This window comes from Polistes canadensis, unplaced genomic scaffold (genome assembly GCF_001313835.1).
Source record: "Polistes canadensis isolate GaletaPanama2010 unplaced genomic scaffold, ASM131383v1 scaffold_8, whole genome shotgun sequence".
Lineage (NCBI taxonomy): Eukaryota > Metazoa > Arthropoda > Insecta > Hymenoptera > Vespidae > Polistes > Polistes canadensis.
Window position 1 is genome coordinate 1,123,384 of NW_014569555.1, and position 24,781 is coordinate 1,148,164.

Sequence of the window (24,781 nt, forward strand, 5' to 3'; positions counted from 1 at the left end):
TAATAGTAATAATAAAAGAAGAACAGCAACAACAAAAACAACAACAACAACGACCGTTGGGAGAGTTTTACACGCCGGTCGTGTCGGTAATAGTAATAGTGTCATCATCATCATTATTATCTTCGTCGTCGTCGTCGTCGTCGTCGAAGCAACGTCCTTGTCATCATCATCATCGTTGTCATCGCCGTCGTCGTCGTCGTCGTCGTCGCCGTCGTTGTTGTTTGAAAAGAAGAGAAGGAGAAAGATAGCCGAGACCACGAGGACGGCGACGAGACGTCGTCCCTCCTCCTCCTCTTCCTTTTCCTCCTCCTCCTCCTCTTTTTCTTATTTCTCGTACATCGCCCTGTCGAGATAATATCAACCGGACGATAGACGACCGTCCTTCTTTAATTCTTTTTCGTTGTCGTCGTCGTCGTCGTCATCTCGACGACGGTCGGCGCTTGGCCGGCGCTTTTCGCCGCGTTACAAATAGTTATACCCCCTCCTCACTCTTCATTCCGTTGCACCCCCGCAGTCCCGTTTTTGTCCGAAACCGTTCGCTCTCTTTCTCTCTCTCTCTCTTCCATAATCCTCCCTCAGGCCCCTCTATTCCTCCTCTCACGGAGGATATCGCTGTCCTGAGCCATGGCGTGCTGCCTGTCGGAAGAGGCGAAAGAGCAAAAGCGTATTAACCAGGAAATTGAGAGGCAACTGAGAAGGGACAAACGAGATGCCAGGAGAGAACTCAAGCTTTTACTACTCGGTGAGTATCTTTTTTATTTTATTTTATTTTATTTTATTTTATCTCTTTTTTCATCTTTTTTCTTTTTTTTTTTTTTTTTTTAAATACTCTCGCGGAATTCGGAAAATCTCGATGTTCTTTACTTCTTACACCTTATCGCGCGTGCGACGAGAACCGGTGGAAAGGCGTCGTCGCTTCGACGACTTCGACCGAACCTACCGTTCTTCCCCTTTCTTCTCCTCTTACTCCTCTTCATAACTCTCCTACTCTCTCTCTCTCTTTCTATCTATCTTTTTCTCTCCGTCTTTGACTTTTCCGTCGTTCTACTGTACAGAGTGCTTTTTTAAGTCGTTTTTTCGGAGCCGTGTCCGCGTAACGACGCTCGCGCCACAGCTCGACGGATTCTTGGAACATCTATTTATCTCTATCTCTCTCTTTTTGACTCCTACCTTCTTTTTATCCTTTTCCCCTCTTTCTTTCTCTTTCTCTCTCTCTCTCTCTCTCTCTCTCTTTTTCGTTACGCGACACACGAGCAACCGCGTCCGCGACTTTCGAAAGATCGTTCGTTTCATTCATACGTCCCGTAAAGTGCGACGATCGACGAAGTGGCCCCTTCTCCTCCTCTTTCTCCTCCTACTTCTCCTTCTTCCCTCACTATTTCTCCCCCTCCTTGTCTCTCCCATCGCTCGTTCGGTCTCCTTCGTCCTGCCCCCACCTCACTCGACGTACGTTTCGCCTCGTACGCGAGGTCCGATCGAACGCGATTGTAGTCGAGCCGGCCCGGCCGGCGTAAACCGAACGATTCCGACTTCGATCGTTTAAACTTAATGATCTTTATTTACGTATTCATTTATTTATTTATTTATTTAATTATTGTCTGTTTTACTTTATCAAAAATATAGTCTATATAGATAATACGTTTTATTTCATTATTCTTTATTTAATATTATTTTGAATACGATTAGGGACTTTACATAATTAATTATGTGTATGTTGTATGTATTAGATTAAAATATCTAATTAAGAACAGATAACAAATTTTATATTTAATTATCTCTTTGTTGATTATTATTAAGGATTTTGGGACGTATGTCGGTTCAAATTTGATCAGTTTGTTCGTTTATGGTTTTTTAAATAATTGAAGATTTTTAAAAATATCCTTATAAATACTTCTCAGGATGATTCGTCATCATTCTCGTTAGGTGTTTACTAAAAGATATACATATTTCAAGCCTTTACTTTATATCTATGAATATTGAATTAAAATGTTGACATTTTTCAAAATAGTTTAATTCTGATTGGTCCGTTTCGATAAGATTGTAAAACCTAACCAATCACAGTTCGTCAGTATCCCCCTTGGACTTGTATCATGATTTTATTACTTTTCAAATTATTTACAAGACAATATGTAGGCTTAAAATTGACAAATAATTTAATTTACAGTACAGATCCGTTAATTGGATCTTTAAAATTTATAAACTTTTCCTATAAGGCTTCAATTTAATTGGTTTTATTCTAATTGATCTATTCCAATGAAAATCTAATTACTGACCAATCAGAGTCTTACTTATTTACTTCCCCGTCACGATTTAGTCATTTTTAAAATCATTTAGAAATACATTAGAACAAACTTGGAATTTTCAACTCATACTCGATATTTCTAATAATTGCATGAATCGATTCTGATGAGACACGCGGTATATTCGTGTTTAAAGGTAACGCGTAGTATATATATAATATCGCGTAGTAATCACGTGATGGCGCTGTTAAAAAAATCGGTAATGTGATACTTTTCTTCCGTTCTCTTTCTTTCATTCTCTCTTTTTTTTTTTTTTTTTTTTCTTTTTCTCGCTTATACACAAACGCTTTTAATCAAACAGAAAATATTTCTTTTACGTAAAAATCACTTTTTTTTTTTTTTTGACAATTCAAAGTAGTAGCTCGTTACGCGCGCATTGTTTCTCTTTTTCTTTCTCTCTTCCCCTCTCTCTCTCTCTCTTCTTTTCTATTTCTCCCTTTTTTCTCTTTTTCTTTTTGTTCTGTTTCGTTTTTCTGGATAGGTAGCGTAAATAACGGGGTGTGGGAAGTGGGGGCATAGGGGAGGGAAGTGGTGTACTTTCGCGCGCCTTTGTGGGCCTTGTGATTCACTCAAGAACACCGTACTCAGCAGGCGCGCGTGTATATTTACCTGGTACGCTCTCCGTGCGTGACACGAAACTCGATATGAATTCTCTTTATATATACATGTATATACTTACTTATATGCGTGTGTAATATAATGTAATATAATGTATATATAAATGTACAAAATGATACATATTTAATAATATATATGATTTTAATTGTTAGTTCTTTTTCTTTTCTAATAAAGATTTTTGTCAAAGTTCGAATCTTTCGGAATTCCCGCCAGAGAATTATCGACCAATTTCACTTGAGTCAAATATAAATCGTTTATTATTCTTTTCGCGGTGATTGGTTCTAACCGAAAATATTCAATACACATTCATATGCATTTGCATATGAAAGATTTTAAAACTCTTGTTATTGGATTGATTTATGGTCCTTTTTCGTGCCTTTTTTTTTTTTTTTTTTTCGTTTCTTTCATTGGTTGTAAGCGACGAAAAATATGTTGGAAGTATTAACTCGGACTCTGTTCTTCCGGCCATGAAAACGTGAGCAGCGTTACGACGAACGTGGAATAATTTTCTCGGTCACATTCTCTCTGTCTCTCTCTCGTATCTTCGGCGCATTGATTTAATTCACCGACCTTCGTCGTACATGCATATATATATATATATAGATATATACATACATGCATACATATGTTTGTAAATGCGATTATTAAGAGAGATAATCACACGCATATACATAATGTAGTAATGAAAATTATTTTTGATTGGTTAGCTACAAATAATTTAAAAAAAATGTATATGTATGACCGATTCTGTCGAATATCTCGCTTATCGTATTTTTCATTATCGATCCAGATATAAATTAAATGCACTCGTGCCGAATATTCCATGTATCTCACGTAAATAATATATAGTATATTCGCTGTGTCCACTATCGTACATATATACTTATTACATACATGTATATTTAAGTACATACATAGCTTATTGTTAGATGTTAGATTCAATCAACGTGTTGTTATTACATTATGTATGTATATTACACTTATATACTCTGCACATGCACACGTAATGTATACATAACATGTACATATATGTATGAATGTACATTTTTCCATTTTTCGAGTTTATACTATTTTTTGTTTTTGTAGGAAATAAATTAGAGATTAGCAATAGCATTCACAAATTAGTTGGGAGCTTCTAAGTACGTAGGAATCGAATCCTAGTGGTGTCGGATAAATAATCAGAGAACAAGATAAATATAAGTAAATTATTATTATTATTATTATTGTTATTATTATATATGCTGTATTTTCTTGAAAATTTATTTTTATATTCAATATGGAGGTCCAGGATAAGACATTTTTGAAGATCTTTACAAGTTTGTTGATCTTAACGTTTTACTCTTCGTTAAAATTTAGAAAGAGGAAAAGAAGAAGAAGGTGGAAGGGAAGACTGGCGCTTTGACTTATGTCACATTTGCATGAGAACGATACCTGCCGTTTATATTAACATGCATAATTTTTAAGCCAGTCATTATCGATACTCGTACTCTGGTGTGAAGTTAGTTAAAAATAAATACACAAATCATTTAAGTTCATTTTCTTTCTCTTTCTTCCTCTTTTCCATTTATTTTCTTATTTTAATATACGCAACTATTCCACGAAATAAATTATACAACAAATCATTCGTCATTTTTAAATATCCCGAGTTTATTCTTATTTTTCTCCCCTAGACAATTAATTAGAGGTTAGGAATAGAATTTACAGATTAGTTGGGAGTTTCCAAGTACGTTGGGAATCCTAATAGATATCGACTATTTTTCTTTTTCTCGTAAATTAACGTAAAATAAGGAAGCACATACTCCAAAAACAAAATAAATGAATATGGTATTATTATTATTATTATTATTATTATTATTATTTTATAATTCATAGGTTAAAAGTTATCATCTAGGAACTTTGGATTAGTCTCATATAGAAATTTACTATTAAAAAAAGGTTCATATATCTTTTTCACGTTTTGTCGATTACATAACAGCTTATAGGACTCTGTAAAAAGGGGAAATAAAAAGATAAAAAGACAATAATACTTCAAAAGAGCAATACGCGCCTTTAAATAGCAGTCGTGTGTTTCACGTTTGTGTACACCGAACTCCAATAAGTCGTGTGGTGTCAGTGTTACGGGCATTTATTTTTGATCGGCGGTCGTTCAGTTGAATTCGAACAATGTAACAATATTGGCATCAAAGCTCACACGATATTACGTATGTATGTATGAATGTATTCATGTAACATGTTGCATACTGCATGAAACAATATGACGTCTGTTAGAGATCTTCATTTAATTTCACATTTTTTATTTTCTCTTTTTATTTGTAGTTACGATCCGTAAAAAGATACGAAATATTTTCAAGAGATCATAAATTTGTAATCGATCGGAATTAATTAGTATAACGAAACGTTGATTTTTATGAAACAACGTTATCATTGATTAAATTTGTCTCACAGGTTAGGAGAGTGTTCTCTTTGACACGAGCGAAAAATTTCGACCAATCATTTGTTTCCATTTATTTATACAAAATGGCGGATTCTTCTTTTTTTTTTTTTTTTTTTTTTTCTTTAATGGTTAATAGATGTAAATCTATTAAATTATACTGACAAGATTTATGTAAGTTTTGCCATATTTCTTTTTTTCTTTCTCCTTCTGTCTTTCTATTTTTCTTTGTTTCCTTGTGTTTCCATTTCGTTTGTATTACGAAACGCATCGAAAATATGGAATTTATAATAAGTCATTTTCCTAAAATAATTTATTTCCCTTCGTCGAACTTATTTCTTATTCGCCCAGTTTGTTGTCCCGTACGAAACGAAAAGAGATAAAAAGAAAAAATTGTAAGCGATAAAATGTTACGATCTTTTACTTGCGAATTTTATATATATGCATATGTATGTGTATATACACATAATGTATACATATTGGTGTTCTTGATAACATTATCATATTCTCATTAATTCAGTCGTGTCCTTCCTCGAACAGATTTTCCAGCAAAGAAACTAATCAAAGTCATTCGTTTTAAAGAGATTCTTTCTTTCTTTTTTATTAAATTTATTTTTTGTATGTATATATAATATCAAAATATAGTAAGATTGTTAAATGAGTTGAAATGAGAAATATGACTGTATCATTGTTGGTAACATTAACTTCTAATATAAAAATACATTAATCTAATATAAAACGAAGTGAATTAAAAACAAAAACATGTTTATATTAGTAACAAAACTTCAGAAAAATTTTATCGAGTTGTGTGTTACTTTATTTCGTAAATAACAAAAATATAATGAATTAGATAAACCAAATGAAATAAAATTAGATCGTATTTGTGTTTGTCTTTGTAGTAAACATAACTTTGAAAAATTAAGTAAACAAATTTTTAATTAACGAAAATTAAATAATAAATGAAAGGAAAATTATGAAATTTGGAAACTTTACGATCGAATAGGTGGTCAATAAAATATCGTTTACACATTGAAACATTAATTCCTCGAAAAAACGGAATAAACATTTGGACGTGGTCCGTTAAGAGGAAACGCGATCGTAAAAAGAGATAACGTTGAAAATATAGTTCGTTTAAAGGTACGTTTAAAGCACGCATTATGCATATCACACCATTGAAAATCGATATTGAGTTTTACATATCGAACGGCTCTTTTTCGAGCACGTGCAATCCCCCGGACACGCCCAAGTATGTAAACTACTACTGTATTCTCTCATGTATGTATAGTAGGAAAGACTGACGATTACGAACTTTAAAAAAGAACAACAAAATAGGAAACATTTAAAAAAAAAAAGTCCGAAAAAAATTGCGAACCAATCAGGATTGAGCATACGAATTGAATCAAATATACGTTGATCCTATCCCTTCTTTATATTGTTTTCTTTTTATAGATTGATATTGTAATTGACAAAATTTATTTCTTTTCTAAAATACAAATTTATGCAAATATCTATGACTTATGGTTAAACGATAACACATATATACATTTATTTGCATTAAGTTATCTCAAAGATAATAACTTCCTACAAGAAATCTCTCTTTCTCTCTCATACACAACACACACACATATACATAAATATAGACACATACATATGCATATACCTTATCACCAAACTTACAAACGATACGTATCATTTCGTAAACAAAAGCAGACACAATATAGGTCCATGGATGAGTAATACTTGAGTCATAGAAAGAGATAGAGATAAAGAAAAAGAGAAATAGATTGACAGGGGAGGGTGGGGAGATGTGGTCCACAATTACATTGATCCAAAGTCTCATTCTCTCACTCACTCTCTTATTATTATCATTATCAAGAGAACTAACTATAAGCAAATAAGGAAAAAACGAGGTAGATTATTTTAAAATATTATTCAGATCAAAACAAATTGATATATTATTAAATTTCTCTTTCCACTTTTTATTCTTTTTTCTTTTTTCCTTTTTTTCCCATGCCCCTCTGCCAGATCTTTTTTATTTTTCGGTTAACAAACATGAACATATCTCGAGGAAAGAAGCGACTCTTCCGTGAACAAGTCTCTCCTAAGAAAGGAGCTTCGACTCGACCTTGAAGCACCCTCTTACGCGTTAAACGCGATAATAGGATTCTGCTGAAGAGGTGGTAGTGGGGGATGATGATAATGGTGGTAGTAGTAGTATAAGTATTAGTATTTGTATTTGTAGTTAGTAATAGTAATAGTGTGTGCGAGTTCGACGTTAAATGAAAATAGGCATCGATGGCTAGTATATTCCTCACCCCCATCTCTCTCTTTCTTTCTCTCTCTCTTGCTGTCTTAAGCAGGAGTGTGAGAAAGGGATAAAGATAGATAGATAGATAAATAGATAAAGAGAGATAGAATATAGGAGAGAGGGTGGGTGGAAATATCGAGGCGCGGTAGTGCTAGCCTCAGCCTGGGGGAAGCAAAAGCTTCTCTCTCTTTCTCTCTCACACATACACACACGCGCGCACACATATAATACATGCTCACCTTTCTCACCCCCGTACCGAGTCGTCGTCTATCGACCCACCACCACCCCCGGTGGCGAACCTTCCCTGAAGCTTCCACGTAGCTCTCTCTTTCTCTCTCTCTCTCTTTCATTCTATCTAGCGTTTTTACTCATTCTGTTTCTCTCTTTTTCTCTTTTCCTCTACAAACCAGGAAAGCAAGCCTTCCTTCCTTTCGTTCGTTCGTTCGTTCGTTCGTCGATCTTCGTACAAACGGTCGCTTTTTACTCACCCTTATTTCACTTTGAGGTTAGAAGCTAATTTTTTTGTCGAAATTTTTCCTTTCAATAAAAAATTAATAGATACATGTCGCTTTTATAGATCGATTTGTTATCGTTTTAAATAATTTTGTTTGATTATTATTATTATTATTATTATTATATAGCTCACCTTTTTTTTTTTATATACATTTTAAATGAATTTTTTTTTTTTTTTTTTTTTTTTTTTTTTGAAAGGGTTAAGAGTTTCTCGATCAGTAAAGAAGATTTCTTCTTCTTAGTTGGTTTTTAACACTTTTCTTTAAGAGTTTCTTGTTAATGAACTCGATATATATAGAAAAAGAGCGAGAGAAAAAGAGAGAGGAGAAGAGACAGAGACCGAACGTGCCCCGCCCACGTCGTTATAATGTTCCTCGTTGTTTCCTTACTTCTTCATTCATTCATTAAATCGAACTTATTTTACGTTTTTTTCTTTTTTTCCCTACTTCTACTCGTCTAGTTTTTGCATAAATTTTGCAATAACATCAATAAATAAAAAGTATTTACTCGCATATTTTGTCGTTCGTGGTAACACGCATGGCAATGAATTTATTTTTTTTCTTTCTGTAATTTTATTAAAAAATCTCTAAAAGTTCTAAGGTAAAATACGAATGACTTTGTTTTTTTTTCCGCCTCAGACTTTTTAAATTCATTTTCGTTAAGATTTAGTAACTACAAGTTTGAGTTGTTTAAAAAAAGAAAGTCATTAATCATAAAAAATCATCCAGGAAGTTTCTGCTCGTTCCGTGCATAAATACGTGAACGCTTGTAAAAATGATTTGTTATTAATAGAAAACGTATCTTCCGAGTGGACGATTATGAGAATTATTAGAGTATTAAAATGGCTGCTTCCCCGTAATAGAAGCCATTTTAAAAATGGCGTCAAAAAATGTCTATAGTTATATTTTTATACGTACGATAAACGATTAATGAAACACGTCTCTCTTTCTCGTCACCAAGATAGAAGACTCTTTAAACTTTTCAAAGAACGTAGTAGCGTTTGTTACGTATGTAAGCTTAAGGTGATATATAAAATGGAGTATATTAAAAATACCATATAAGAGAGGTGTTTAGAGTTAACCTACGTCATAGAAATAACTGTGTGGGTAGCAATGGTAGCCATATTTAGAAGGAGAGAAGAAGGCAAGGAAGAAGAAAAAAAATTCGAATTAACCTTAAAAGAGAAAGACGAAGGAAGAAAGATTAGATGGAAAAATAATTTTATTCCTCGTATTATAATGATAATGTCACGCGATTTAAAGATAAATCTGTAACGATGGTATTGAAAAACAAACAAAAAATATGATGGCAAAGTGAAATAATGGCGTATAAATTATAGGAAAAAGTTACGGAAAACAAGGAATAGAAAATAATAGTACAGGCTTAAAGGTTTCCAGATGATTTTTAAATATCAATTACTCTTACACGAGACTAATTTATAGGTTAATTTTTTTTTCTTTTTCGAATCGACTGAACTACTATGAAGTCTCTAGGAATTTGTTGGTACAACCAAGGAACTTTCAAGACCCATTGAGTGGTTTTTTTTAAATTGGCGGTAAATAAAAAAAAATGCGAATGAAAAGGGAGGAAAGAGGATGAGCGCGCGTAGAGCGCGGGAATTTCAAACGTAATTTTCCGCGCCATTTACTAACTCATGGCCCATTTATATCTTCGAGATTCCGATAGCTCTCTTTTCGCGTTTATTAGAAGAGCCTAGAAGGTCGAGAAGCAGGCATTTCCTCTCGAATAATCTTTCTCGGTGGCGGCCACCGCCAAGCAAGCAAGCAAGCAAGCAACCTGGTGACTCATCTCAGTCTTTTTCTCTCTCATTGCACTGTCTTCTTCCTCTCACTCTCTCTCTCTTTTTCCTTTCCTTCTTCTTGCCATGATGTGTCCTATATTTTTAAACCAATCTACTCTGTATGTCTCTCTTTATCTCTCTTTTCGATTATTTCAATTATTTAGGTATTTTAACACGCTTATTATAACCTACAAATCATTTTCAATAAATTGAAAAATCTTCAGTGGTTCTCAATCTCTTCCTCTTTTTTTTCTTTTTTTTTTTTTTTTTTTTAATGATTTCAATCATTTATACACAAGTTGAAACAAATGTTATTAGATGATTTTACAAATTAATTACTGTTGTTACAGGCTTGTAATTTTACAATCTGAAAAAAGTAATCTCAAAAGAAAAGTATAATTCATTTAGCGCAACTCTTTAGATCCTATCTACAAGCTCTTAGATCTTACCTTGCATTTAAACACTGTAATTATAACTTGTAAATTATTTCAAAATACGAAGAAATATTCATTTGTTCCCAATCTCTGCATCTTTTTATTTGATCCAATAATTTCGATAATTTTCATTTTTTTTATAATTTCGTCTTATTATTGTTTTTCCTTTTTCCAATTTCCTCAGATCTCTTGGCATGCGCATAATCAATTTTTTTCCCGTCTATCCTTTTCTCTGCATTTGCATAAATCATCACACTCGTAACGACTTCTACCGAAGCTTTTTCAACCGACCATCGGAATTTTTATTTTCATATAGAAGTTGATTCATGGAAGCGTTTCCTCCTAGAGGTTTTTTTTTTTCCGAAATTTCTTCTCGATCCTATCGACTTTTCCTTCCTATGATATCCCCCACTTCTTTCTACTCTTTTTTTTTTTTTTTACATTTTATCCTGATATCAGAATAGAATTTCATTAAATTTTACAACGATCCATTTTTTTTTCCTTTTAACCTGAATTTTATTAGGAAAACCATTTAATATAAAAATTAGTGTTATATATATTTATTTTATATAAAATTATTTCAATAAATAATTGTATGTGGATTTGTGTGTTTCTATTTTTGTTAACGTGTTAGCTCTTGATTTCTAAAAAAATGCGTTCGTCGTAAGGAGGAAAAGGGTCGAGGGTGGCTGTTGTACAAATGCAAAAACAGTACACGTGTATGTGCGTACGTAAGTAAGTATGTACATACATATACATGTTTACATGGTATGCGTACGTAAAGACAGACGCTGGCCGCTCGCCCGTTTTCATTCATGATTTCGCGAAAGTGAGAGAGTGAAAGAGAGAGAGTGAGAGAGAGAGAGAGAGAAAGAGAGAGGATGCCGACAGTGGCGACGTGACGACGCCGACTGACGACGCCGTGACTCCGACGCCTATCTATATGTGCCCTTCAAGATGCTTTTCATCCCTGTTTGAATATATTTTTTTACTTAATTCATTCATTTTTATTTCAATATTTATTTATTACTCTTATCATATTGTGATTAATAGATTATATTTTAGATATAATATTGTTAGAAGAAAAAATTAACATGGCTGAAATTTTAAATATATTTAATTTCTTTTTTTTTTTGAATAAATATTCAAACACACATACAAGATAATTCTATAATATTATATATGTAAATATTTATATATAAATGATATTATTTATAGATAATGTTGTTTATTATTTATTTGCGAAAATGGATAACATATTCGAACAATTTATTAGTAATATTTGTTATAGTTGCTGAGTTGACTTGCGAAAAATCACGTGACGTGAAATTTGAAACGATTGGTCGGGCATCGTTACTTATCAAAATGGCGTCGATTTAATACGAATTTGAAATCTTAGCGAATTCACGATCTGTTATCACGTAATATTATCATCTAGAGCATGGATCAAAGCTATATAAAAGGAAGATGAAGTTTCGTTTTATACGCTTAAAAGTCATAAGAGGAATGAGAATACACGTGATGCGAGATATTAAATCCGGTTTTAGCGTGCACGCGACGCTCGTTAAGGAAACCTATTATTTTCTTCTACGAATGTAGTTGTTGCATTTAGAAATTATAATAGGAAAGTACGCTGACATCCTAGTTTATTTTTTTTCGCGGGGGAAAAATAAATAAATATATTTAAAATATTTTGTCTTTCTTTTTTTTTTTTTTTTTTTTTTTTTTTTTTTTTTTTTTTTTTATCGTTGTTGAAAGAAAAAAAAAAAAAAGATTTAAAATGCAAAGATTTATTTCTATGAAATTCTAATTCCAAACGTGTCTCTCTCCATTCGTGTTGTAGCAGCGTCAGATATAACTTAANTATTATTTTCTTCTACGAATGTAGTTGTTGCATTTAGAAATTATAATAGGAAAGTACGCTGACATCCTAGTTTATTTTTTTTCGCGGGGGAAAAAAAAATAAATATATTTAAAATATTTTTTTTTTTTTTTTTTTTTTTTTTTTTTTTTATTTGGTTTTTCTTGTTATTATCGTTGTTGAAAGAAAAAGAAATAAAAGATTTAAAATGCAAAGATTTATTTCTATGAAATTCTAATTCCAAACGTGTCTCTCTCCATTCGTGTTGTAGCAGCGTCAGATATAACTTAATATGCATATACATATATGATTCACTTACTCGAGTAGTATGCTTGATCAGAGCAACGATAATTATACGACTAGCTTTTAATTTGATGTCGTTCTCTTTGAGCAGAAGCGCCATCGTATCTACACGGTGTGCTGCGAATATTTTCTACGATTATTTTTTAAAATTAAATTCATTCAACTGTACGTATATGTAACATACACACACACATACACACAAATTAATATTATTTTGAATCTATTCCGGTCTACAGGCTGGACCAAAAGTTCCAAATTAATTTTTAATTTAACTTTGTTGCAGATCGTAAAAAAGTTTCTAGGATTGTAATCATAAAATTTGAAAAAGAAAGTTATCCTAAAAATTATTTTAGCAATGTAAAGAACGTAATCGATGTTGAAAATAACTCGTGAACTTTTTGTTATAATTCACTTTGTTCACCGGATTGACGATCACGTGTTTACCGAGAACACTTCTCACCCCACGCAAATAGAGCTCGTTCTCGGAGTAAAATTTTACACTATTTCTATAAATACGAGTGATTAACAAAAGTCAAACTTACCAGTTTCTTATCTTCATTCAGCCGAAGTTGAAAGGACGCGTGCCAACAAATTTTCAAAGAAATCTAATCCTGATCTTGCACGAAGTGGTGGGTGGGTTAATGCCCAACATTCTCATGTAATTTTAAAAGTTAATTATTCTTTTAGTAAGAAACTTTTACAGGTTTATAGTTAGTTTTATAGTTTTATAATCTGAAAAGAAATAATTAACGTAAAAAATTAGAAAAATTGATATTTCAAATCACTCTAGGGACTTTTTCCCACCCTGTATTGGAAATTAGTCCTATAATTTTTGAATTCCAACGTATTTTCTTTCTCTTTATTATTATTATTATTATTATTATTATTATTTTGTTTTTATTTTAATAATTTATGTAGTTAGAGTCAAAAATAAATGACACCAAATTCGTTGGCAAGTGTCCAATGTTTTTTTTTTCTTTTTCTTTTTATTTTCTTTCTTTATTTCTTTCTTTCTTTCTTTCTTTCTTTCTTTCTTTCTTTTTCTTCACGCGTCGACAAGGCTACTGGCATCGCGTCGCCATTGTGTTTAACTTCAAAGAAAGAAACTCTTATAAAAAGGGAGTCATTTTCCTCGAGTATAGCCACCCCTTTCTTAATGCGATGACTACCGTAGTTGGGGTCACCACCTCAACCCCAACCTTCACCACCACCATCAATGGTTGCTGCTATTCAATTTTATATTTGACTCTATTTCAAGCGCTTAGAATATTCGATTTACTCACATTTCCGTCGTGTCGGTAAAACAGAACGACATATTCATTTTTTCTGCTTTATTACTGTATTATTTTTATTTAAAAAAGGTGCAAAATTATTTAAAAATCGATTAGGAAAAGAAGAAATGCTTTTTCAATCTATAATACATTTACCCAAGATTTTGTATAAAATGTTAATAATATTTGAATAAGATTTTTCAAGGTTTTTTATGGACATTTATTTAGTTTTATTGATACATATGAATATATGTTTAATATATATGCATATGCATAATTGGTATAATGAAATGATCGTCGATAATAATCCATTTTTTTAGTCCAATAAAAAATAAACAGACAGTATGTGTTTGTGAGTATATATTCAGGTCCATTAGCGGCGTTTTATGGTGCGTATGAATAGAAGTCATAAATTCATCTATTAATTAAGATCAATCGGTTGCAAGTGTACTTGCTTGATAAGATAGAAAAAAAAAATAAATTAAATAGATTATTTCACACGCATAAACAAGGGCCGTATTCATGAGTGTACCAACTGTACGACGACACAGGATCCCCGCGTTATTTTTTCTATTTCGCATAGGGCCCCGCAAAATGTCGAAACAAGTCTGCGCACAATTTTTCATTTTGTTATATATCCGTAGTAAAATAATGTTTTGCGTGTGTAAATATAGGTACTGGTGAATCGGGCAAATCCACGTTCATCAAACAGATGAGAATTATTCACGGTTCCGGTTATTCGGACGAAGATAAGAGAGGATTTATCAAGCTTGTCTACCAAAACATATTCATGGCGATGCAGTCGATGATCCGGGCGATGGAACTACTCAAGATCGAATACGGAGAATCATCGAATATAGTTAGTATATCTGACAATAGATTAACCTAATCTCATCGTTTATCTTATTCCACAATCAAATTTATAGTTTTTTTTTTTATATTAACATTTTATCATTAATTTTTTGGCACATTAGGTGAGCCAAATCCTTAGATAAGTTTATTAAATCGATTACCCTACTTCAAAAATCTTAAGAATAATTTTTTTACATTGTGGGTACTTCTTAGACTTCAGTTTTACTGTCTAAACAAATGGTGTAGTTTAAAAATTAATCTCGAAGTAAATGATTTTTTAAATTATTAACTAACTTTTGAGATTCATCCTCTATAATTGATATCCAAAGATTGATTAACCTAATCATAGAAAATGTCACATTTCTTAATTTAAATTGATATTAATTGCAGGTATTATAAGTGGAAATGTAAATTGTATGTGTATATTATATTTTCGTCTATTTTCATTTAACTTTATTTTCTTTTATTCAGGAAAAAGCGGAACTCGTGAGAGCAGTCGACTTTGAAACGGTCACGACATTCGAAAGTCCATACGTCGAAGCGATCAAGGACTTGTGGAATGACAGCGGAATTCAAGAGTGTTATGATCGCAGACGAGAGTATCAACTAACAGACTCTGCTAAGTAGTGGGTATCTTTGTTTTTTTTTTATATATATATTTATATATGATATTTTTTTATATATATATTTATATATGAAAAAAGAAAACAATAACAACAACAAAATCATCGTCCTCGACTATTCTTCAACTTTTCTTTTCTATTCTATCTCCCTTTTCTTTCACTTTCTTTATCTCTCTTACTCTTAATTATTTCTTTTTAATCTCTTTCTCTTTCTTCCTCTCCCCCTTTCCTTTCTCTCTCCTTTTCTCTTTCTCTTTCTCTCTTACTCTCTTACTCTCACGTTGGTGTATTCGAATCAAGTTTGAATTTTGGACAGAAATCGTGAACATTAATGAAAAAAAAAAAAAAAGAAAGATTAAAAGAGGCGACTTTGCAATTTAATTAAAATAGAAAAAAAAGAGGGAGAAGTAAATAAGGAAGAGAAGGAAAGAGAAAAATGGTGATTACTTTTATAAAAAATAATAAGATGAAAAAAAAACTATGAATAAAAATGACGCCTCACTCGGTCGGTAACTATTACCACCCGAACACACATTTCTTCGATCGGAATAATTCATTACATTTAAACGATCTTGTAGATCGCTTTTATATATCCTTTTTTATTGTTATAATCTAAAATTTATAATAATAATTATAATAATAATAATAATAATAACAATATTAATTATTATTATTTCCAAACGATAATAATTACCGACTAATCTTTTTCTATCGTATACGCGACAGCATTACACGTACACAATTATACTTTTACGTGCTTGTCGTGGACACGCACGCCATTAACTTGTGGCGGCAGAAATGAGAATTAATCCTGATCATTATCCTTTTTTCTCTGTCTCTCTCTCTCTTTCTCTGTTTCTCTCTTTCTCTCTTTTCCCCTCGTGCGATTTAAGCGGACGTTTTGCAGGTTAATTATCAGAAGTGTTTCTCTTTTTCGTCGACAAAACAAGAAAGAAAGAAATGAAAAATAAAGAAATTGTTTCCTTATTAATTTTCTTCTTTATTTTTCTCATAGGCATTACCAAGGAATATGTCTCGTTATAAAAATGTATATTATACACACATAGATACATAAAAAAAGGTCCCTAAAATTTATGCAATTTCTCTTTCTCTCTCTCTCTCTCTCTCTGCCTCTCTCTCTTCCTCTTTTTCACACACACATAGACCACACTATCTCTATCTCTGTCTATCTGTTTCAATCGATCGTCCCGTCGCACAGCACAATAATAATCTCATCTATGAATCTATCTATGTATCTATCTACCTATCTTTTTTAAAATCTTATTTTTCATTTTTCTTCTTCGACTCTAGTTTTATTTTTTAATTTCTTGTTTTTTTTTTCCTTTTTTTTTTTTTTTTTCTTTTTTTTTTTTTTTTTTCGGTTACATTTATTTGTTTTCTTTCAATCCTATTGGACGACCGCTCCTCTCCACACGCATTAGGTATTGAGAACACGATGTTTCAGTTACCTAATGGAGATAGATCGAGTTGCGGCGCCATCATATCTCCCTACCGAACAAGACATTCTTCGTGTGAGAGTACCTACTACCGGTATAATTGAGTATCCTTTTGACTTGGAAGAGATCCGATTTAGGTATGTCTCTCGTTGTGCGACGAAAGGATGAAGCTGCCTGTGTGCCTGCCAACTACTACTTGCTGTCTTTTATTCTCTATTTCTCTCGCTCACACAATCCCACCATCTCTCTACCTATCTATCTATCTATCTATCTTTCTGTGTTTGCATCTCTCTATTTGTCTGTCTCTCTTTTTCTTTTTATCTTATTTCTATTCCTTTCTCTTTCTATTTACCCCACTATTTCTCTCTCTTTCTTTCTTTCTTTCTTTCTTTCTTTCTTTCCCTTTCCTTCCTTTTCCTTTTGCATCTTTCTATCTATCTATTTATTTATCTATCTATCTCTCCCTCCCTCTTTTTATCGTATACCTATTCCTTTCTCTTTCTATCTCTTATTATTTCTCTCTCTCTCTATCTCTCTCTATTTGCATTGTGTCTGCATCCATTTTTGCAACTTTACTAATCGTGCAACTTCATACACAACACCATGGGACTCGTAATTCGTTGAATAGTTCTGTTTGTCTGTCTGTCTCTTTCTCTCTTTCTTTCTTTCTTTTTTTCTCATGGTTTATTTCTCTCTCCCTTTCCTTCTTCTTTTTCTTTCCCTTCCCCATTATTTGAACCAACAAATTTTCCTTTTATCGTTTCGATCCACTTCTGTAGCAGGGGTCAGTTTTTCTTTTTTTTTTTTTCTTTTTTATTATTTGTATCTCTTTTTATTTATTTTTTTCTTTCTTCAGGGATTCTCCAATCAAGTTCGAGATTTATTCTCTTTTTTTTTTTTTGTTGGTCTTCTTCTTACTCTTCTTGCAGGACACATTTGAGAAGGGATTTTTTAAAAAAGAACAAAACTATTATTGGATTGTTGTTATTTGTTGAGATTTATATTTTTTTTTTCTCTTTTTCTTATTACTCTCTTTTATCATTTTTATTTTTATTGTTAATATTTTTATATATATATATATATATATATATATATATATATATATATATATATACCCATATAAGTATGTATGTATTTATATATTATATATATGTATATTTGCATGGCATGCACTGTGTCAGACTGTTGCTTCGTTTGTTTTTACAGTTATCTTAGTGACCTAGAACGTATTGAAAAGCCTGATTTTCTTCCTACCGAGCAAGATATTCTTCGGGCTCGAGCTCCCACTACCGGCATTATAGAATATCCATTTGATCTGGACTCCATCATATTTAGGTACTAACGCAAATATATATTTACTTTTTTTATTTTATTTTATCATATATAATTTTTTTTTTCCTCTTTTGTTTTATTTTATTTTATTTTTTATTTTTATAAGATCACAGACTATATCTTGCAATATTTTTAATCATCGATTTTTTTAACATTTGCTTTTTACATACAAATTTATTTTTTCTTATACACATTTTTTGTCTTTTGTTTTTTTTTTTTTTATTCACACATATTTTGTTCTCTTTTTTGTTTTTGTTATACACACATACACGTTTTTTCTTTTTTTCTTTTTTTTTTTTACCGCGCATTCTTACATTCCCACATTTTTTATTTTTTATATTTTTATATTTGGAGAATATTTTTCTAATAATTTTAAATAATTCATTTTCATTTTCTCAAATTACTTTCCTTTCTCTTTTCATAAATATTTTACAGCTAATGGAATATAAATCGACAAAATAGGAGTTCCAATAATATTAATAATACAGAAAAAAAAGATAAAAAAACAAACAATATGTACATAGTAAGCGCTATAATATACTCGCTCGCAATATGGCTGTTTTGTGTTGTGTGTTCGGTGTTTTTTCTTTTTTCCAAATATACAGAGAGATCGTCGCTGCTTCGTTATGAATGTATTTACACGAATCAGCACGATTCACGTAATTACAATTTCTTTTTCTTTTTTTATATGCATTATTCTAATTTCCTTTATATAAAAAAAAAAAAAAAAAGAAAGAAAAGAATGGGATCAAAGAATCGTTCTCTCTCTTGCACATTGCATAAGTGTTCTTTTATATGCATGCGTTAATTAAAATTAAAAAAAAAAAACGAACGAATTAAATAAGAAAAAAAATAAGTTTATGGTTTTCTTTTAATACCAAAAAAAAAAACATCACCGGCATGCTTCTCTCTTCTAATCTATACTAATTTCTTCGCACAGTGTTTTTTTGTATATTAGTAAAAACGTGTCGATGTTAATATTTTAATTAAGGATCAACGAGAATTGTATATATGTACGGTGTGATATGATTTTTGATCTAGAGCCGGTTAATACGAATTTCTTTTTTTTTTTAATCATTTTTTTTTTTATATATATCTATATAAACATAAATGCAATATAGTACATTGTTCCAAATATCGAGGAAAGATTTTAATCCATTTAATATATTTTGCAGGATGGTAGATGTAGGCGGACAGAGATCGGAAAGAAGAAAATGGATTCATTGTTTTGAGAACGTTACTTCCATTATATTTTTAGTAGCTTTAAGTGAATACGATCAAATTTTATTCGAATCGGAAAACGAGGTAAAAAAAGAACACCTAATAAGTAAACTTTTTTTTTTTTTTTAAGAGAATTTTTACATAGATAAACATAATGTAATTATATTTTATAATTATAATTAATTTAATTAAATATATATTGATTTTTGTTTTTTAGAATCGAATGGAAGAAAGTAAGGCGCTTTTCAAAACGATTATAACATATCCCTGGTTTCAACATTCTTCCGTTATTTTGTTCCTAAATAAAAAAGATCTACTGGAGGAGAAAATAATGTATTCTCATCTGGTGGATTATTTTCCTGAATATGATGGTAAGTTAGATTTTATTTATTTACTTATTTATCTATCAATCTATCTATCTATCTATCTTTCTTTCTTTTCATTTCCTACAATTATTAGTTCAATTATTGTTGCAAAAAATGCGCATCATATCAAAGATACAAAGTTCTTTGATACGTCGATTGTATTAGAAAAACAGTAACCATCCTATATATTATTTATTTTCATTTGGTAAGAAAAATGTTCAACGAGATTAGTTTAGTTACTCTTAAAAAGAATTTCTAGGAATGGTAAACGATGTAGAGACGAGTGGACATTTGTCAAAATAAGAAAAGTCAATTCTTTGTATTATATATTCACACGTATATCTATCGAGATACGTATTACTTGGTACATAGAGCACAACAAATCATTTTATTAGACAATCAATAAGTTTTATGGTATAGGCCCAAAGCAACAAGATGTACCGGCCAGGGAATTCATCTTAAAGGTCTATCTCAATTCGAATCCTGATCCTGACCGCATGTGCTACTCTCACTTCACGTGTGCGACAGGTCTGTTTAAGTGCAACTTGTCTCCTGGCCAAACAATTGTTTTGTAGCAAGTTTCTCGTAGAGCAATTTTTTCAATTGACCCAGTAATCGTAAAACGTGCAGTTATTATAAAGCTTTACCCCTATTTGGTACAAAAGAATCTATATATACGTATATAAATATAAGATGCACCATATTATCTACATATCTATCTTCTGCATTAATAATATGTATCAAAATCTTTCACTCTCTCTTTCTCTCTCTTTCTCTCTCCTCTGTGTCTTGATTTTTTCTTAATGACTAATATCTTTCTCATCCGTGATTTTTGTATTACGTAGAATTAATATACAGAATCAAATGATTCCAATGATACATGTATTATTGAACCGGTGTTAGCAAAATTTGTTATTGACTCGAATCATTTGTCCACAATGAACGAAGAATTTTGCATTATTACAATACATACGTAAACACGTACATATATATTATTATTTTGGGAGACCATCTATACATATATATATATTAATTACTTTTATAATATACAGGGTGTGCTGTAACTGGTGGTACAGACAAGCAGGAGGGGGGTGATTCTATGTGAAAAACAAAGTCGACAATGTAGAATTAAATTTGTTTGTATAAGGCTCTGTTTTTGAGAAAAATAAGCTTCACAATTCGTTGAGGTCGCGTGCACTTGATTTAGTTTTAATTCTTGTATCAGTTCTACTCTTATGCTTATTAAACAAGACTTTTACCAGGATTGTAAATTCAGTCAAGTATACACGTACTTGACAAATTTTCAAACTTATTTTTATCAAAAAAAAAAAAATAAAAAATAACAAAGACTTATACAAACCAATTTTATTTTACATTCTTGACTTAGTTTTTCATATAGAATCATTCCTTGTTTTCTTGTACCACCAGTTATGGGACGCCTTGTATATATATAAGTATTTATCATCTTTATGTAAGATATTTAGCTTATTACTGGTGCTTTCGAAAGGCTTCTTTGACGTATGCTGCAACTAATTAGATAAGCTACCCTTGGAACACATATATTGGATTTAAGCAAACTTAATTATTTTATTTAAATTCCTCCTCTATTCCGTACTACTATCGTATTTAAATACTCTAGAATATTCACCAACACGTTTATACATCATCGCCATTAAAAACTTCTCTACGCATTTTACAGGATTCTTTTGTCTATTTGGTACACACATATAACATGTTATAACTCATTTTTTTTTTAGAGAAATATTATTTATACGACTTCACTATTATATTTACAGCAAAAAGGTCTGTGGTAAAGAAAAAAAAGAACATATATATCACTTTATCCGTATAAACACGCAATTCGTAATACAGACATATCAAATAATTTATCACTTTTATATATGAATTTTTATTTATTTAAACTTTTTCTTCTTTTTTTCACAAGAATTTTATTATTCGCACTCGATCAAACTGAATTTAGGAAACGATCTTGTGAAGTTTGTCTTTCATCGAAAATAAAATTGGAGATTCACAAGTAATATTTATATTACTAATATTATTAATTCTACATATCTATATAATGTACCACTAACAATTGAATCACCTTAATTAATTAACCATAAATCTTTTTGCTTTTCCGACCAATGTAGAAGTAATATCTCAGGCTATTTGCTTGCTGTAAATTTCACAGGCCCACAAAGAGATGCCATAGCTGCTAGAGAATTTATTCTAAGGATGTTTGTCGATCTAAATCCAGATAGTGAGAAGATTATTTATTCTCACTTCACATGTGCCACAGGTAGGAAACATTCAAAGTTGTTAAAACTAAATTTCTTTATATATATATAGAGTGTTCTAAGTTTTTTTTTGAAACACTGATATAAGTTTAACTAGAAAAACTTAAGACACCCTGTATACCATTGTATATCTCTTATACGTATGCCTCGTAATATTGCTTTTGGGAATGTTATGTGCTGTAGCGTATATCTTGCCTGCATCCTTCTATCTCAGGTGTGTGTAACTTTAATTATTAAGTTTTTATATTAACAAAATGAATTTCTTTGCTTTATGGGAAAACTAACGCAGGAAATAATGTGATCAATTATAATTGCATGCTGCTTGTGATGATTGGGATCTCATTTATCAGATACGGAAAATATCAAGCTTGTGTTCTGTGCCGTAAAGGATACGATTATGCAGACTGCTCTTAAGGAATTTAATCTTGCCTAATTACGACCTTATGGACGAATTTTTTCAATTACGTTTTATTATATATACACACACACACACGTACATGATGTGTTATAGGTGATTTTTTGTCAACACACGTTAAAATTGCTTCTACTACTCAAACATGCGTCCACATTTTTTACATTATGTTTATCTTATTATCATGCGAACAAATTAATATATTATAGATCCAAATAATAGATTGAACTTATGTATTTGTTTTTAAATGCTATAAGAATGCCAATCTTCATATTCCTTTTTCAATAACATATACGATTACAACGTTTTTTCCTTTTAATATTAAGTATTATTCTTTTGGTTGAGGGTTTTATTTATTGCATGTATACAAACACAATAATATTTCTCATTATTTGTAACATTTCCAAATACTTTTCTATTATTGTATTATACTTTCGTTTGAAAATAAATTAACTGACGGATTTGGCAATTTCTGCATGCGAGCAAACGCATTTTCTAAACATACGATATATATTATTATGTGATACTTGGGCTTTTATTATAACGAAGAAATGTTCCGAGTTGCATGTGCTCTAACTACATTTTATTTCTGTGGTAAGTGTTCTTTCATTCTTTTACGCTTAAGAATATATATGTCGATAGGTTTCTTTCGTTTTCTATTGCGAATAAAATATTTTGAAAAAATAGAAAATATTATTATTTAATATTAATACTTTAACAACGTTGTAATTGTAATTATTTTTTTTCAACAGATACGGAGAACATCAGATTTGTATTTGCAGCGGTGAAGGATACTATCTTGCAATCTAATCTAAAGGAATATAATCTGGTCTAGATGAAAGGATTTGGATATTGGTGTGAAGTCAACTATTACTTTACCATCTTAACCAAAGTATTGCAGTGTAGACATTGTTTAAATGATACAAAGAGGAAGATAAATCATACGGAAGATAGATAGAAAGAAAGAGAGAGAAGAAATAAACAATAATTATTTTGTGGTACCATCGATAAAGCATCCTAGTTCCATCTCGTCAAGGAGAAGTACCAACTTTAGCTAATAAAACTATATAATAACGATGGAACTACCAGCGAGACAAACAAAGACGGACCTAAATCTGAGCGTTATACGTTCTTTCCTAAAACCTTTTCACTGTCAATAACCAACAAACTGATTTAGTTTCGTACTCCATTTGTTGAATTTGTTACCTTTTTATAGCTTAGTTTAGTCGATCATGCTGCGCTTACTGCGTTGTCATCGTCTGATTTTTATATAACGAGATACACAAATGAACGAGGAAGATAGAGAAAACCGTATCGTCTAAAGAGGATCAAAAAACGCAGCCATGCCCGCGTTAATTCTGTCCAAGTGTTAATCCTAAAATACTAAGTTGGGATTATTTCCAAGGAAGGAGTAATGAAGAGAGGATGAACGAAGGTAAGGCAAAGGAGGAGGAGACAAAGACAAAGAGAAAAAGGAAATTGAGAAGAAAGGATGAACCGAAAAGAAGGTTTTTTTTTTTTTTAAATATCACGATTAGAACACACAAGTGAGAAAGAAAGAAAAAAAAGAAAGAAGATAAAGAGATAGAACGCGAGATTCCTAGTGCCATTTAACTAGTGCGGTGTGTTTTTATTGCAGAGTCCTTCGTTAGATGCAAAAAGCCAAAGTGTTGTTTTTTTTTCTTTTTAAAAAACGAAAACTAAACAAAACGAAACAAAAAGTATCTGTGCTGGAAACGACTAAGAGTTTTTTCTGCATGTGACTCGAATCCACTCACGATTTTGATCGATAAATATTGTTACATATAATATATTAATATAAAAAAAAAATTACAAAAGAGATAAAAAAGAGATAAATGAAACATAGAGAAATAGGTCGGCGGTGGAAGGAGGGAGAGGAGACCATGGATGATAGAGAAAAGCAAGCAAGCGAAGAAGGAAGGAAGAAAGAAAGAAAGAAAGGAAGGAAGGAGAAAAGGATATAAAGAGAAGAAACGGAAGCTGGAAACGAATGGATTAAATGAAAGAAGAAATTAGAAGAAGAAAAAAAAGAACAATAAGTACACGATGAGAGTAACAAAAATGAATGAAGAAAAGTAAAGTAAAGGAAAGTTTAAGAAGAAACGAGTGAACTACTTTCCACCCCCCCTCCCTTTCGTATTAAGGAACACACACACATACACACACACAGAGAGACGGAGGAAAGAAGAATGAAAAGAAAAAGAAGTAAATTGATAAAAGAATCTTTAGGAAAGAATTTTTTGTTTTGATGTGACTAGGTAATTTAAGAGGCGAGAGCTGGCAGTAGAAATGATTCTGCTGTCTCTCATCTCCGCTATATATATACATATAATATATAAATAATAAAATGCATATGTATAT

At 31.3% G+C, this 24,781-nt stretch overlaps 1 protein-coding gene across 9 annotated transcripts; it reads left to right on the forward strand.

Annotated features, from left to right (window-relative positions):
• Positions 1-169: 169 nt before the first annotated feature.
• On the forward strand, positions 170-24,604 carry LOC106791643 (guanine nucleotide-binding protein G(q) subunit alpha). 9 transcript variants are annotated; one of them, XM_014757514.1, is made up of 9 exons: positions 170-742; positions 14,515-14,699; positions 15,164-15,318; positions 16,781-16,909; positions 17,979-18,107; positions 19,280-19,409; positions 19,543-19,696; positions 21,882-21,989; positions 22,338-22,631. In XM_014757514.1, the coding sequence occupies exons 1-9, from the start codon at positions 625-627 to the stop codon at positions 22,418-22,420; spliced, it is 1,191 nt and encodes a 396-aa protein (XP_014613000.1). In that variant the 5' UTR covers positions 170-624; the 3' UTR covers positions 22,421-22,631. The 9 variants fall into 9 exon arrangements, with proteins under 9 accessions (XP_014613000.1, XP_014612936.1, XP_014612944.1 ...); XM_014757450.1 differs by lacking the exon at positions 17,979-18,107 and adding an exon at positions 22,171-22,201; XM_014757458.1 differs by lacking the exon at positions 16,781-16,909 and adding an exon at positions 22,171-22,201.
• Positions 24,605-24,781: the final 177 nt, after the last annotated feature.